This window comes from Dromiciops gliroides, chromosome 2, assembly GCF_019393635.1.
Source record: "Dromiciops gliroides isolate mDroGli1 chromosome 2, mDroGli1.pri, whole genome shotgun sequence".
Classification (NCBI taxonomy): Eukaryota; Metazoa; Chordata; class Mammalia; order Microbiotheria; family Microbiotheriidae; genus Dromiciops; species Dromiciops gliroides.
This window is the reverse complement of record NC_057862.1, coordinates 210126433-210141790: the sequence shown is the minus strand read 5'-3', so window position 1 is coordinate 210141790 and position 15358 is coordinate 210126433. Positions and strand designations below refer to the sequence as shown.

General features: G+C 38.5%; 1 protein-coding gene across 1 annotated transcript in view; it reads left to right on the top strand.

Moving 5' to 3' along the window:
• Positions 1–13603, top strand: part of LOC122738591 (cation channel sperm-associated protein subunit beta-like) — a 198378-nt gene extending 184775 nt beyond the window's left edge. The window contains exons 27-28 of the mRNA XM_043980582.1: positions 4659–4733; positions 13400–13603. Of these exons, the coding sequence (XP_043836517.1) occupies positions 4659–4733; positions 13400–13603 (279 nt within the window). The remainder of the gene's footprint in view (positions 1–4658; positions 4734–13399) is intronic.
• Positions 13604–15358: the final 1755 nt, after the last annotated feature.

The following is a 15358-nucleotide window of genomic DNA, read 5'->3' as shown; positions in this document are numbered from 1 at the left end:
TAATAATGGTCGGGTGAAGAAGACCAATGCAGTACCTGGTAGGATACCAGATACTCCAAAGACTTGCATACCTTGTGGTTCTTATTTTTTTCTCTACTGTGCATAGTTGTAAATGTCTGTGGTTTCTAATGCAAAAGTGAAAATGTATAAAGGATTGTTGATAATTGCCTATATTTTGTATATATATCTATATATATCTATCAATCAACTAGGTAGTACAACTAGGTGGGCCTAAGGGCAGGAAGACTCATCTTCCTGAGTTCAAATCTGACCTCAGACACTTACTTGCTATGTGGCCCTCGTAAAATCACTTAACCCTGTTTACCTCAGCTCCTTATCTGTAAAATGAGCTGGAAAAAGAAATGGCAAACTACTCTAATTCCTTGCCAAGAAAATCCCAAATGGGGTCATGAAGAGTTGGACATGACTGAAATTACTGAAAAACCACCACCACCACCATATAGTTATATCTATATGTATCTATATCTTTATCTCTATATATCTAGATCTAGATCTCTATGACAGATAACTATATATGCATAACTACTACATATGTATACACAAGCATATATACACACAAATATGAGAAAGGTTATCAAGCCAAAACAAGTGGCTCTTAAGATTTATACATGTAAGAGAGGAACGTATTTGTTTCTTGTCCCCACCACCAGCTCAATTGATATAATCATAGAATATGATTATAAGTAACAGATTATTAATATAGTGACCTTTTATTTGTATGAATTGATCCCTTTCCATATTGTGAGCAGATTTTTTGAAAGAATTAAATACAACTTGGACATTAGACATAAATAACAACAAATTGACCACGGCCATTGAATTTTAAATTAAGCCTCTGAGTTTATTACTAGCTTTAAAAGTAGAAGAGAGAGCTAACAGCAGGGGAAGAAACAAGCTCTTCATTTCTAGGAGAATAGGAAAGGATTTTCTCTCCTTTCCCCTATCAGCCATGGGGTCCAGCAGGAGAAGACTACTCACCAAGAAAGAGACAATCTAATCAGAAGTTCAAGGGATAGTTTGAGAATTCAAGGCATAATGAAAAGATCATAGATACACAATCTAGACTGACAAAGGCCAGGAGCAGCTTCAAGGAGTGAGATGTCTGCCAATAAAGAAGAGAACCAATCATGGATTTGAGAGAGTTCCAGCAAATAAGGATTGGCTTACAGAAACTTGTTGTTTGTCCTTCATTCTTTTTTTTTTTTTTTTTAGTGAGGCAACTGGGGTCAAGTGACTTGCCCAGGGTCACAAAGCTAGTAAGTTGTTAAGTGTCTGAGGCCAGATCTGAACTCAGGTAGTCCTGACTTCAGGGCCGGTGCTCCATCCACTGTGTCACCTAGCTGCCCCGTTTGTCCTTCATTCTTGAAGAGGACCATGACATCAGGGTGATGTCAACTTGCAGTGAATTAGTTTTAAGTGAAAGTCTATACAAGGTCACCAACCTCACTCTCTCCTCTAGAGCCATCTGGGTCCAGTGGCAACATATATATCAGGATGACTGGAGAGGTTTTTAAGTCAATTGGAGTTAAGTGACTTGCCCAGGGTCACATAGCCAGTAAATGTCCGAGGTAAGATTTGAACTCAGATCCTCCCAACTTCAGGTCCAGTGCTCTATCCACTGCATTATCTTGCTGTCCCATTACAGAAAGTATATTCGGAAGAAAGAAAAGACTTCCAGGCTTGATAGTTGGGTTTTTGTTTTTTTTTTTGGTGGGACAATGGGGGTTAAGTGACTTGCCCAAGGTCACACAGCTAGTGTCGTGTCTGAGGCTGGATTTGAACTCAGGTACTCCTGAATCCAGGGCTGGTGCTTTATCTACTGCACCACCTAGCTGCCCCCAGGCTTGGTAGTTATAAAGTTGTGAAGCACCTTGGTCACATGTGTTCCCTCTGTGTATGCCCATGTACTTGTGTGGAATAGTGCATTCCAGGTTATGGAGCAATGTTTTATAGCTACTATTTTTATTATTTCATCTTAATAAGTACCTTTGATATTAGCAAATGTTTTTTACTGGCCAACTATTAATGAGAAACTCACTAGTGAGGGCTTATAGCTACAGTATTGGAAATATAAGCCAAAGTGTAGAAACTGAGATAGCTGACCTTGGGGGACTCAATCTGCAGTCATGAGTGCAATTTGTGGAAGGAAATATCCTTGGGAGCAGAGGGCTCATAGGCATTTTAGGTAACATAGAAAGTAAAAAAAAAAAAAGATGAGAGAAATTGGAATATCTCCCTTACCTTCCTCTGGCTTGGTTAAGGAAAATAAATAGTAATAGAAAGTTAAGGAATTCTTTATTGACAATATCAAGATGCCTTAACCTATACACAATGGCCAGGCTTTCTTCTCAAGTTCAAATTCAATTGAACCTGGGAACTCTAGGTATTCTGTCCCAAGGTAGAGAATAAAATCTCCCATCCCCCTTGGAACCCGGGAATTCTGGGAACTTAGTTAGCAGTCACTTCCCAAATCCTGGTGTCTCTATCTCTATCTCTCTATAGTAGGCTAGCTGTATATCTTGAAAAGAAAATTCCTTTGACTCTTCTGAGGACCTGCAAATAAGCAGTAGAAGAGTGGAACTGAAAAATGATATTCTGTACCCACCTATTAATCCTAATGTACGAGGGACTACTTTCCCCAACTCCTATTTTCATTGGAGGACCATAGGGAAACTGACTAATTTTCCTCATAGAGTTCTGGGGGTAAGCCTGAGGGGTTTCAACTAGGTTTTTGTACCTAATTTGAAACTAATATTATACTCATACTATAATACATACTATACTATAGCTCATAAGTCCCCATTTAGTGTGCTTCTCTCATTGATTATCCATTATCTAGAATTACCTCTTAGAAATAGGAGTTTGCAAACATTAAGAACAGTTAGGGGAGCCAAGATGGTGGAGAGGAATCAGCAAGCTGCCTGTTCCCTCTGTTCCCTCAAAAAGAACATTAAATCAAGCCTCTGGACGTATTCTGAAACTACAGAACCTGCAAAGAGACAGAGACACAGTCTTCCAACCAGAGATAATTCAGAAGACTTCAGGAAAACGTCGGTCTGACTCAGGCAAAAGGGAGGCCCAGCGCCGAGGGGGTCAAGGCAAGTCAGCAGGAGCTGCGGGCCACAGCTGAACAACTGAGGCCCCTGGAACCTGGCTCGAAAATCTAGTGGCCAAGAAGGACAGTGGAAAAACCTACCTGCACTGGCTGGGAGGGCCACGAACGGGTCAGGTGGGATCAGGCCCTAGGATCCGGTGCCTGGCCTAGCGCTCAGACAGGAAGTACAGGGGGGAGAACTGCACACTCTATAAAGGCCTCAGAGTAAAAAGCCAGTCACGCAGCACCTATACCCCTGCACAAGAAGCCCAAAACAGGGACCCTGGTGCCCCCAGAGCAGACCTCAACTTAAAAAATAAATAAATAAGCTGCAATAATGAGTAAGAAGCAAAAAAGAGCCCTCACCATTGAGAGCTTCAGTATCAATAGGGAAGAAGGCAACACAAACTCAGATGAGGACAATACCCTTAAATTGCCTACATGTGAAGCCTCATGAGGGAAGGTGAATTGGTCTCAAGAACAAAAAGCCTTCCTGGAAGAGCTCAAAAAGTATTTTAAAAATCAATTGAGGGGCAGCTAGGTGGCGCAGTGGATAGAGCACCGGCCCTGGATTCAGGAGTACCTGAGTTCAAATCCAGCCTCAGACACTTAACACTTACCAGCTGTGTGACCCTGGGCAAGTCACTTAACCCCAATTGCCTCACTAAAAAAAAAGAAAAAAAAAGAAAAAAAATCAATTGAGAGAGGTAGAAGAAAAAATGGGGAGAGAAATGAAAGCAAAACAAGAAAACTATGAAAAAAGAATCAGCATCTTGGAAAATGAAGCACAAAGATTGACTGCAGAAAACAATTCCTTAAAAAATTCATCTGGCCAAATGGAAAAAAAGTGCATAATTTCACTGAAGAAAACAATGCCTTAAAAAATTCATTTGGTCAAATGGAAAAAAAAGATGTGTAATCTCATTGAAGAAAGCAATGCCTTAAAAAATTCATCTGGCCAAATGGAAAAAAAGGTGCATAATCTCACTGAAGAAAACAGTGTCTTAAAAATTAAAATTGGACAGTTGGAAGATAAGGAATCCATGAGACACAAGGAATCAGTCAAGCAGAATCAAAAGAATGAAAAAATAGAAGAAAATGTGAAATACCTCATTGGAAAGACAACTTATCTGGAAAACAGATTGAAGAGAGACAATTTGAGAATCATTGAACGTCCTGAAAGCCATGACCAGAAAAAGAATCTAGACACCATATTCCAGGAAATTATTAAGGAGAACTGCCCTGATATCATAGAATCAGAGGATAAAATCATCATTGAAAGAATCCACTACAGGGCCGGTGCTTTATCCACTACGCCACCTAGCTGCCCCCCTACCGACTTACCCAGGGTCACACAGCTAGCAAGTGTTATGTGTCTGAGTCCGGATTTGAACTCAGGTCCTCCTGAATCCAGGGCTTGTGCTTTATCCACTGTACCACTTAGCTGCCCCCATGAATAGTCTTAATAATTGACCCTACAAATAGTTACAAAGACTCATACTGTTACTACTCATTGCTAATTATTCTATGTCATTTTTCACAGGGTTCTGAGTTATACCATTTCAGAGTGACAGTTATTCCTGGAGTCACCTTTTGTAAATTAATTACCGAGTTTCAGGTATGCTATAGATTTGGGGTCTAAATGAGGCAGATGGCTTAATGAATTTAATGGGAATAAATGTACATTTTTGACTAGGTAAATTAAAATGTTAGATGTAAACCTAAGAGATTGAAGAGAAAACAAATTAGCATAACTTGGTGAATAGTTTGAATGGGGGATGGGAAGGGATGTCAGAGGTTAAAAAAAAGAACCCTAATGTATAAGGTTTTGAACCTACTTACCAGGAGAATGATAGCCCATCCCATTGGATGGCATTATGGACATGGATAAGTGGGCAGGTCCTATTTAAAGTTAGAAGATTGGGCAGTTTGTCTAATTACTACTGAAACTGAAAAACATGGTCTCATATATAGTACTTTAAGCTTTAATAATCAGGTTAAGTCCAGTACTGCTCAAGCAGCTTAATACTCCACTAAGACTTTTTGGACACCTTGTATTTATACCATTTGCTTTATTTGAAAATGAAACTTTAATTTTAAGTTTTAATCACTTTATTCATTGAATATTTATAGAGTAGGAAATAGACTCAGATAAAACTGCTTGCCCATGGTCATATAACTACATAATGTTATAGTCAGTACAGCAACCCAGGTATCCTTACTTCAAGGCAGTGCTTTATAATAGTATACTCCTGCTGCTTCTGTTTTTCTCCCTACTACTAGCCTCCTTACTTTGATTCCACACTTTGATATCTCCTCTGATAGTTTAAAGTTATGACTTCTTCAGGTTTCTGAAGCTTTGAATAACTAAATTGCATAGGATATGGATGGCCAGCAAAGAGTGAACTTGGCTCATGGCAAGTGCCTTTGTACTTTTGTCCATAGCCACTCATTTTGCATAAGATTCAGCAGAAATCTGGGAAATATAACAGGATGGTCACCTTAAGTTAGAGTTGGGTTTCCTCTCAGAGGGAATTGAACTCTAAACCAGAAGGTATTTTTGGACACAAGAGGCCAAAAAAGCACAGTAGCAGCACTCCAGCCAAGACTGAGGTTGGAGGTGGTAGAGCGTATTATAACACTGTGTGAGGAACAAGCCCAGTGCTATTCCCTGAAAATAGCCAGGTTCACCTAGTAGTAGAGTAACCCATCCATTTCCACCATGCAGTCAATTTAGTGAACATTCTCCAGAAAAACAAGGCCCCACAGTTTAAAGTTATGAGTTGAATTGGCCACATGTGCAATCTACTCTTGTGCCTCAATAGGTTGTACAATAAGTTTGTTACCATTCTTCCTTTCCTGGACTCTGTGTTTTTGTTGCAGTGGGTGTTGCAGTTTTTTGGAAAGAATGCTTTATTACTACTGTTCTTGTGCCTTTTCTAAGAACTTAACTGAATCTATGAACTAATTGGAGGTTGATGGGGAATGATGCATCATCTACAGTTTTAATGTATATTGATTCAAAGTGAAAATAGGCAAAACTCTCCTACTTCTGTTAGGATAGTCTCATGAAGCCCTTCCTAGTTAGTACCCACTACTCTCTAACCACCTCTACTCTTGATGGTGTTTTATTAGTGAATCCACAATTCAAAATGTAAGGAAGAAGCAAAAAAAAAAATCACATTATTCTTCCCTTTGTCTTGTCCTTTTTATATTATTGCCTCTGGGCTAAACCCTTAACTTTTCTGTTAGTTTGAAGATCTAACTGTGTATTCCTACTGTTGTGTTTAACTTAGCAGTAATTGAAGGGACACAATTAGCTCAACTCAAATGCATTTTATCAAGTGGCATAGTTTGAACAAATGTTCCCTCCATTAGCCTGTGGAACACTCTCCTCAAAATATACAAAGCATCAATGAGAAGGGTGGACATAACCATTCAGTAGAGGGTACACCTTTGATAAACACTCTTGGCCCAGGCAACTCACATTTCTGGTACTAGAGAGCTCCAGGTCCTTTCTTTTTATTGCTTTTTAAAATCTTCTTTTAAAAAATCATCTATTTATTTATTTTTAATTTTTTAAAATTTTATTTTTCAAATTACATATAAAAACAAAATTTGACATCAATTTTTAAGAACTTTGTGTTCCAACTTCTTCTCCTCCCTCCCCTCTCCAAGAACTCAAGAAATTTAATATAAGTTATACATAAGTAGTTATGCAAAACATCTCCACATTAGCCAGGTTGGAAAAGAAAACAGACTAAAAAAACTTTCAGATTAAGGAACTATCAAAAAAATTATGCTTCGATCTGTTTTCAGATACCATCAGTTCTTTCTCTGTAGATGGATTGCAATTTTCATAAGTCTTTCAGAGTAATATTGGATATATGTATTGCTGAAAATAACCAAGTCCTTCACAGCAAATCATCTTATACTATTGCCGTTATTTTGTGCGTTTCTTTTTTATTTTATTTATTTATTTATTTATTTATTTATTTATTTATTTATTTATTTATTTATTTTTAGTGAGGCAGTTGGGGTTAAGTGACTTGCCCAAGTTCACACAGCTAGTAAGTGTTAAGTGTCTGAAGCCGGATTTGAACTCAGGTACTCCTGATTCCAGGGCCGGTGCTCTATCCACTGTGCCACCTAGCTGCCCCCAGTATACAGTGCATTTCATTCTGCTTCAGTTCATGTAGGTCTTTCCAGGTTTTTCTGATAGTATCCTGTTCATCATATTTTTTTGTTTGTTTCCTATAAAGTAACTAACAAAAAAGAATTATGTTTCAATCCGTATTCAAATACATCAGTTCTCTCTCTGTAGATGGATTGCATTTTTCATAAGGCTTTTGGAGTTGTCTTGGATCGTTCCATTGCTGAAAATAACCTAGTCATTCACAGCAGATCATCTCCCAATAATACTCCTCTTTTCTATACAGTAGATTTCACTTTGTATTAGCTCATGCAGGTCCCTCCAGTTCTTTCTGAAAGTATTCTGCTCATCATTTTTTTATAGTAAGCTACAATTATATAGTACTTTAAAGAGAGATTTCCTTAAATTAAACCCATGAGGTTGATCATTGCAACAACAGTAATAGATAACTTTTATATAGTAGCTTAAACTTGACAAAGAATTTTCTTCACAATAGTCCAGCAAAGTAAGTACCATATGTTTTGGCATTATCATCAACCAATCATTAATCAATCATCATAATTGTTTCCCTCCATCCTATTCCCTTCCCATAATTCCTCTATTTTCTATCTTCTTTTACCCTATTCCTCCTCAAAAGTGTTTTGCTTCTGACTGCCCCCTCCCCCATTCTGCCCTCCCTTCTTTCACCCTTCCCCTCCTACTTTCCTGCAGGGTTAGATAGATTACCCTACCCAATTGGTTGCGTATGTTATTCCCTCCTTGAGCAAACTCTGATGAGATTAAGGTCTTTGAGATAATTCTGATGTGTGTTAGGCTCCTTTACTTCCCCACAGCCCACCACCATATTTCCCCCCCCCACCTCAATAAGCCCTTTCCTGCTTCTTTCATGTGAGATTTCACCCTATTCTACCACTCCCCTAACCCCTCCCCCAGTGTATTCCTCTCCCCCCTCAATTTTACCCCAAAGATGTCATCATGGGGCAGCTAGGTGACATAGTGGACAAAGCACCCACCCTGGACCCAGGAGGACCCAAGCCAAAATCTGGCCTTAGACGCAAGACACTTATCAACCCAGACTGCCCCCCCAAAGAAAAAGAGAAAAAAAATGCTTTACAAGTATCATCCCTTCATAATCAATTCCCACCTGTGCATTCTGTCCAAATTTATTCCTATCATCTGCCTTAATACTCAGAAAGCTCTTATAATTTCAACATATCATCTTCCCATGTAGGAATGTAAACAGTTTAACCTTTTAACATCTCTTATGATTTCTTTTTCCTGTTTATCTTCTTATGCTTCTCTAGGATCTTGCATTTAAAATTCAAATTTTCTATTCAGTTTGGGTACCTGAAAGTCCTCTTTTAATTGAAGTCCCCTTTTATACACAGTTTTGCTGGGTGGGTGATTTTTTGGTTGTAATCACAATTACTTTGCCCTCTGGAATATCATATTCCATGCCCTCCAATCCTTTAATGTAGAAGCTGCTAGATCCTGTGATATCCTTACCATGACTCCACAGTATTTTGAATTGTTTCTTTCTGGATACTTGCAATATTTTCTCCTTGACCTGGAAGCTCTGGAATTTGGCTATAATATTCCTGGAAGTTTTCCTTTTGGGATCTCTTTCAAGAGGTGATCAGTGGATTCTTTCAATTTCTATTTTACCTTCTGCTTCTAGAATATCAGGGCAATTTCCCCAGACAATCTCTTGGAAGATGATGTCTAAGCTCTTTCCTTGATCATGATTTTCAGGTAGTCCAATAATTTTCAGATTGTCTATCCTGGATCTATTTTCCAGGTCAGAAGTTTTTCCAAGAAGATATTTCACATTGCACACTATTTTTTTTTATTCATTTGGATTTGCTTTATTGTGTCTTGGTTTCTCATAAAGTCACTAGCTTCCATTTGTTCAATCCTAATTCTTAGGCAATTATTTTCTTCTGAGAGCTTTTGTATTCATATCTCCTTTTCCATTTGACTTTTCAAGTTGTTGACTTTTTTCTCATCACCCTCATTTCTCTTTTCATTTTTTCCTCTACCTCTCTAATTTTAACTTCAAAGTCCTTTTTGAGCACCTCTATAGTCTGAGACCAATTCATATTTTTCTTGGAAGCTTTAGATGTAGGGGCCCTGATGTTGCTATCCTCTTCTGAGGGTAAACCTTGATCTTCCTTGTCACTAAAGAAGCTTTCTATGGTTGGCAACTTTCTCTGCCTGCTTATCCTGCCTGTCTTTCACTTGACTTTTAACTCCTTCCTAGTTTAGGGTCCTGCTTTCAGGTTATACTGTCCCAAACTTCAGAGGGTCCAAGGTGTTATGACTTAATGAGAGGCAGTTTCTTCACTTGCTTGGCCCTTTTTCTGGTCCATAGATAACCCAAGCCAACTTGCCAATCAACCAAGCAGCAAAACTTTGTGTGCTGTGGTTCTTAGCTTCAACAAGCCTGTACCCCTCCCCGACCTGGGCCGCCACCTCCCAAGGTTCCTTCCTGGTTCCCCGTTGGGGTAGGACATCCAAATTCCCCTTTAACTCCTGAATACACCCCCACAGACTCCCCCCAGCCAGTTGTTCAGCCCTCTCACCATATCGTGAGCTTAGTTCCAGAAGATGCTGGCACTGCATGTGATTTGGAGGCTAAGGGAAAAGTTTCTCTGGTGTACTCTGCCTGGGGCTGGATCTATGTTGGTGTGATTGTGAGGCTGGACTTCACTTCTAGACTGGCTCCCTCTTCTGCTGAATTTCTAAGCTATCTTTGGCTGGAAAATAATTTCAGCCATCTTTTTGTGGGTTCTGCTGCTCCAGGAGTTGTTTTCACATGCTGCTTCTGTCTGGTCATAGTTTTTCTTCTGGGTGAATTCCTTGCACCTGTTTTTCTCTACAGTTTAGGCCAGGGTTGACTCTCTTCTCAACTCACAGAGGCTATGCTATTCAGAATTGCCTCTTCCTTTTATTCTGGATCCTACCTCCTATTGGGTGTTCCTAATGGGCAAGTTAGATGATTATGAGCAATGTGGGAGAAAAGAGGAGACAAAATCCCAGTTCTTCCTCCATTAGTGAATCTTCATTTCTTTCAGAAGTCATATGCACCAATGCTGCCTCTTGCCTACATTATACATTAAAGAGTATGTCTTGGTGAGCAGGAAGCCCCAAGATGGCAGAGTAAGGCAGGAACTCTCCTGAGATGTATCAAATCACTCTCCAAGCAACTATAAAATTAAACCTCAGAATGAATTCTGGAGTGGCAGCTAACACATGGAATGAAACAACTTCTCAGCACAAAACAACTTAGAAGGTCGATATGAAAGGTCTATTTCACTGAGGTGAGAGTGGAGATCAGTCCAACAAGTGGGCAGCCTGGGAAAGCCAAGAGTAGGCCATCACTCAGCAATCCAGGAATGAGTTTCTATGTCTGACACAAGCCAGTAGCAAGACTTAGGCTCCAATCCCTGGAACAAGCTACTAGCAGGGCTTGCCTCAGCAAACCAGTTCAGGTCTTAGAAGCAACAGAATCAGCAGCAGTTATTCCTGAAACACTCAGCCCACAGAAGATAAAGGGGCCAGAAAAATGGTCAGAACAAGATTATAGGGAATACTTTGCTGTGGGTACAAGACTCTGTTGCATTGCCCAAACAGGGATCCAGTTCATAGACCCAGGTCACAGTTCCAGGATGCAGAAGAGCACTAGCACACTAGGGTTTGTAGACACAGTGAAGTGGGGATCCTTGTCACTGTCCTAGGGTGGAAAAGAGTACTTGTGGTTGCTCAAAGACCAGAGCATGGGCCAAGAGAACAGTGACCACACCTCTCCCAAGAACATACCACTTTAAAAGAACTGAGAGGGGCAGTTAGGTGGCACAATGGATAAAACACAGTCCCTGGATTCAGGAGGACCTGAGTTCAAATCTGGCCTCAGACATTTGACAGTTACTAGCTGTGTGTCCATGGGTAAGTCACTTTACCCTCATTGCCCCACAAAAAAAAAAAAAAGAAAAAGAAAAGAACTTACAGGTCCCCAGGATTAGCTCTGAAAATAGCAGCGCAAAAAACCTGAATCTTGTGACAGTGCCTCTTACACCCCAGGATCAGAGCCCAACTTTGACATAAAATTCAAAAAGGAAGCTGAAAATGAGCAATATAAACAACAAACAAAAAAATTAATCAAACCAAAGAAAGTTACTATGGTGACAGGGAAGATCTCAAAACACAAACTCATAAGAGGACAGCAATGTCAAAACAGCTACATGTGTATCCTCAAAGGAAAATAGACATTGGTGTCAAGCCCCAAAAGAACTCCTGGAAAAGCTCACAGAATTATTTAAAAAATCAAACAGAAGAGGTAGAAGAAAATTAGGAAAAAATGAAAATGATGCAAGAGAATCATGAAAGTAGAGTCAATAGCTTGCCAAATGAAGTACCAAAAATGGGAAAAAAAGATATGCAAAAATTCACTGAAGAGAATATATCTTACCTGGTTAGTTACCTTGAAATTCTCTTTATCATGATCAGATAATATCACACTTGGGGAAGGTAAGACAAAGTATATTTCCTTACTTGTATTTCATTTAAGAACTTATTATCTCAACTCTGTTACCTGTCCCTTTACATTCTGTGATTGCATCAACTGGGTTGGGGGAAAAATTAATTGGTAACTCCCTGTTCAATCCCCTCCCCTGCATACTACATATAGTAGAGAATTTCATGGAAGTCTAGAGGACATGTATCTTCTCTCAGGGAAGTTAGTGTATCATCGAGGCAATCTCATTTCTGATAGATGGTTTCAGAATGCTTAGCTCTCGGGGCAGCTAGGTGGCACAGTGGATAGAGCACTGGCCCTGGATTCAGGAGGACCTGAGTTCAAATCCAGCCTCAAATCAGCCTCAGACACTTGACACTTACTAGCTGTGTGACCCTGGGCAAGTCACTTAACCCTCATTGCCCAGCCCCCCAAAAAAGAATGTTTAACTCTCTCTGCATGATATTCTGGGTCCATGGATATATTACAAATAGAAAATTAAAGACAGTTCTCTAGATGTATACTCTACTTTGGTATATATTTTCTAGGAGACACCATCATCCAGGCCTCAAATACTCTCATATCACATAATTTTCATGTATCCATATATTTCATGCTGCACTATAGCTTTAGAAGCTTCAGACTCTATGCTGCACAAGGCGAGACCTTCTCAGACTCTTTTCATATACTATTACTTTCCCTTTTATCTATTCAGATGAAACTCTGCTTACAACCAGACTAACTATCAATACTCACTTGCTACAATGCTTCTCACAGCATCCTGGACTAGCCCCCAAAGCATCAAATGACAGCACTTACTTCTGTTTCCCTCTTAATTCTAAAGCATGACATCATCTCAACAAACTATTGAACTATCAATGTATGTGGCTAGTTTTTTTTTTAAATCCATTTTTGCATCTGTCCTGCAGAAATGTTTCTTTTGTGGCTGTAGATGAGCACATTTATTGTAAATAAAGCACAGGTTTGTTGCCTATCAAACTCTAAACAAGGCAGTGTGACAAAGTAGATAAAGATCTGAGCTGAGGATGGTTCAAATTCTGACTCCAACATGTAATTCATAATGTGATCCAGGACAATCATTTAACTTAAGAGGCAACATGGGAAAGAGTGCTAGATTTGGAGTCAGAGATATTTGGACAGAGAGCCCACCTCTTGGTGACCTTGAGCAAATTCTATAACATCTCTGGGTCTCAGTTCCTCACCTGCAAATGAGGAGTTAAAGATGATAACTGCTAAATCCCATCTCTCTCTCTCTCTCTCTCTCTCTCTCTCTCTCTCTCTCTCTCTCTCTCTCTCTCTCTTCTTCCTCTTTCCCTGTTCCTTTCCCTCTGCTTCTACATATTTATTTGCGTATATAATTCTCTGAGTCTCATTTTCTTCATCTTTAAAATGAAGATAATTCTGCCTATATTATAGTTCTTCATTTGAGCTGTTTTAAGGATTAAATTAAATATTTGTAAAGATTTCTATGAAAATGAGAATGCTATATAAATGGTAGATTCTTTTAATTCATCAACTAAGGGGACCCCAGAGTATCCCACTGGCTTAAGTAATTAAAACTAGGGATCTAAAATACTATTTTTCTTTTTTGTTTCAGATTTATGTTGATAGTGCACCATTTCCATTTCCAGGAAGACTGCTTATTTGTTCTATAACAACTGTAATTTTAGGTGGAATAATTCTTTCAGTATTTATGGTGGAATTATTTGATGTCCATATATGGTTATCAATTAAAAATCTGGTACTAAGGAAGAACAAAATAGCTACATCAGATTCCTCTATTGATTTAGAAGATCAATAGAATTATACATGACATGAATGAAGAACAACATGAAAACCAGTGAAATTTCTTTTTTCTCCTTTGCTGTTCTTTAGTCTTTTCAATAATTCCCAGAACAAAGCTTCATGGGTTAAATGTACAAAACAAATGTTAGTAATATGTAATTAGTATTTCTTTTAGAATTAAATTAATTATTTCTAAGTATGCTTTAAATGTTTACTTTTATGAATTTAATTGTCCAACTTTTTTTGTCACTATATAATTGAAGATTGTTACGTATTTGCCATTCATTTTTTCTTTTCCTGATTATTCACTGAACTTTTTTCTCTTTGAATAAAAATAAATGAATTCATCTACACTAAATATTATTACTTCCCTTTACACTGTTTTTGAACTTCTAGTTGCATGATATGTTTTAGACCAACCTTGTAAATTTTAATATCTTTTTGCATTAAATATTTTTTTCTTGAAAGGAAGATATTGGTGGGTTTGATTTCTTCATTGGCCCAATGGAGATTACAGGAGTCTTTTTGCTAGCACTGAGGCATAGTGGAACAGGCTTCATAGTTCCAGGTCAGAAAAGCAGGACTGTGGTTGCTTTTTTGTTGTTGTTCTTGCAGAGCAGAGCACAGGCCAGGAGAGTAGTAAACATACCTCTCCTTAAATCATACCACCTCAAAAAAATAAAATAAAATAAAATAAAACTAAATAAATAAAAAAAAATCATACCACCTCGGGAGAACTAAGGACTTAGAAATTCCTAGAAGCATCTCTGAAAACAGCTAACCCCCCCCCCCCCTGAAACTTGGGACAGTGTGCCCTCCACCCTGGAAGCAGTGCCCCACTTTAAGAAGAGTTAAAACTCAGGAAATAGGCTGGTAAAATGAGCAAACAGAAAAAAACAATGCTGACCCTGGAAAGTTTCTATGGTGACAAGGAAAATCAAAATGCACCCTTAGAAGAAGATAACAAAGTCAAAGCTCCTATATCCAAAGCTTCCCCAAAAATGTGAATTGATCTCAGGCCATAGAAATACTAAAACAGTATTTTGACAATAAAGAGATGTAGAGGAAAAAATGGACAGAGAAATGAGAGGGATGCAAGAAAATCATGAAAAAAAAGGCAAGATCTTTGTAAAGAAGACGCAAACAATATTAGAGAAAATAAGACCTTAAAAAGCATACTGGGTCAAATGGTAAAAGAGGTAGAAAGAGCCAAATGAGGAAAATAATGCCTTGAAAAGCCAAATTGGCCACATGGAAAAGGAGATACAAAAACTCTCTGAAGAAAATAACTCCTTTAAATTAGGACTGAGCAAATGGAAGCCAATGAATTTATGAGAAATCAAGACACAATAAAGCAAATCCAAATGAATGAAAAAATAGAGGGCAGTGTGAAATATCTCCTTGGAAAAACTGCTGGCCTGAAAAATAGATCCAAGGGAGATCATCTGAAAATTATTGGACTACCTGAAAGTCATAATCAAAAAAAGAGCCTAGACATCATCCTCCAAGAAATTGTCAGGGAAAATTTCCCTGATATTCTAGAAATAGAAGGTAAAATTAAATTTGAAAGAATGTACCTATCACTTCATTAAAGTGATAAAAAATGAAAACTTCCAGGAATATTATAGCCAAATTTCAAAGCTCTCAGGTCAAGGAGAAAATATTGCAACCATCCAGAAAGAAAAAAAATCAAGTATTGTGGAGCCACACTCAGGATAACACAAGATCTATCAGCTTCTAAATTAAATGATAAGAGGGCTTGGAATGTGAT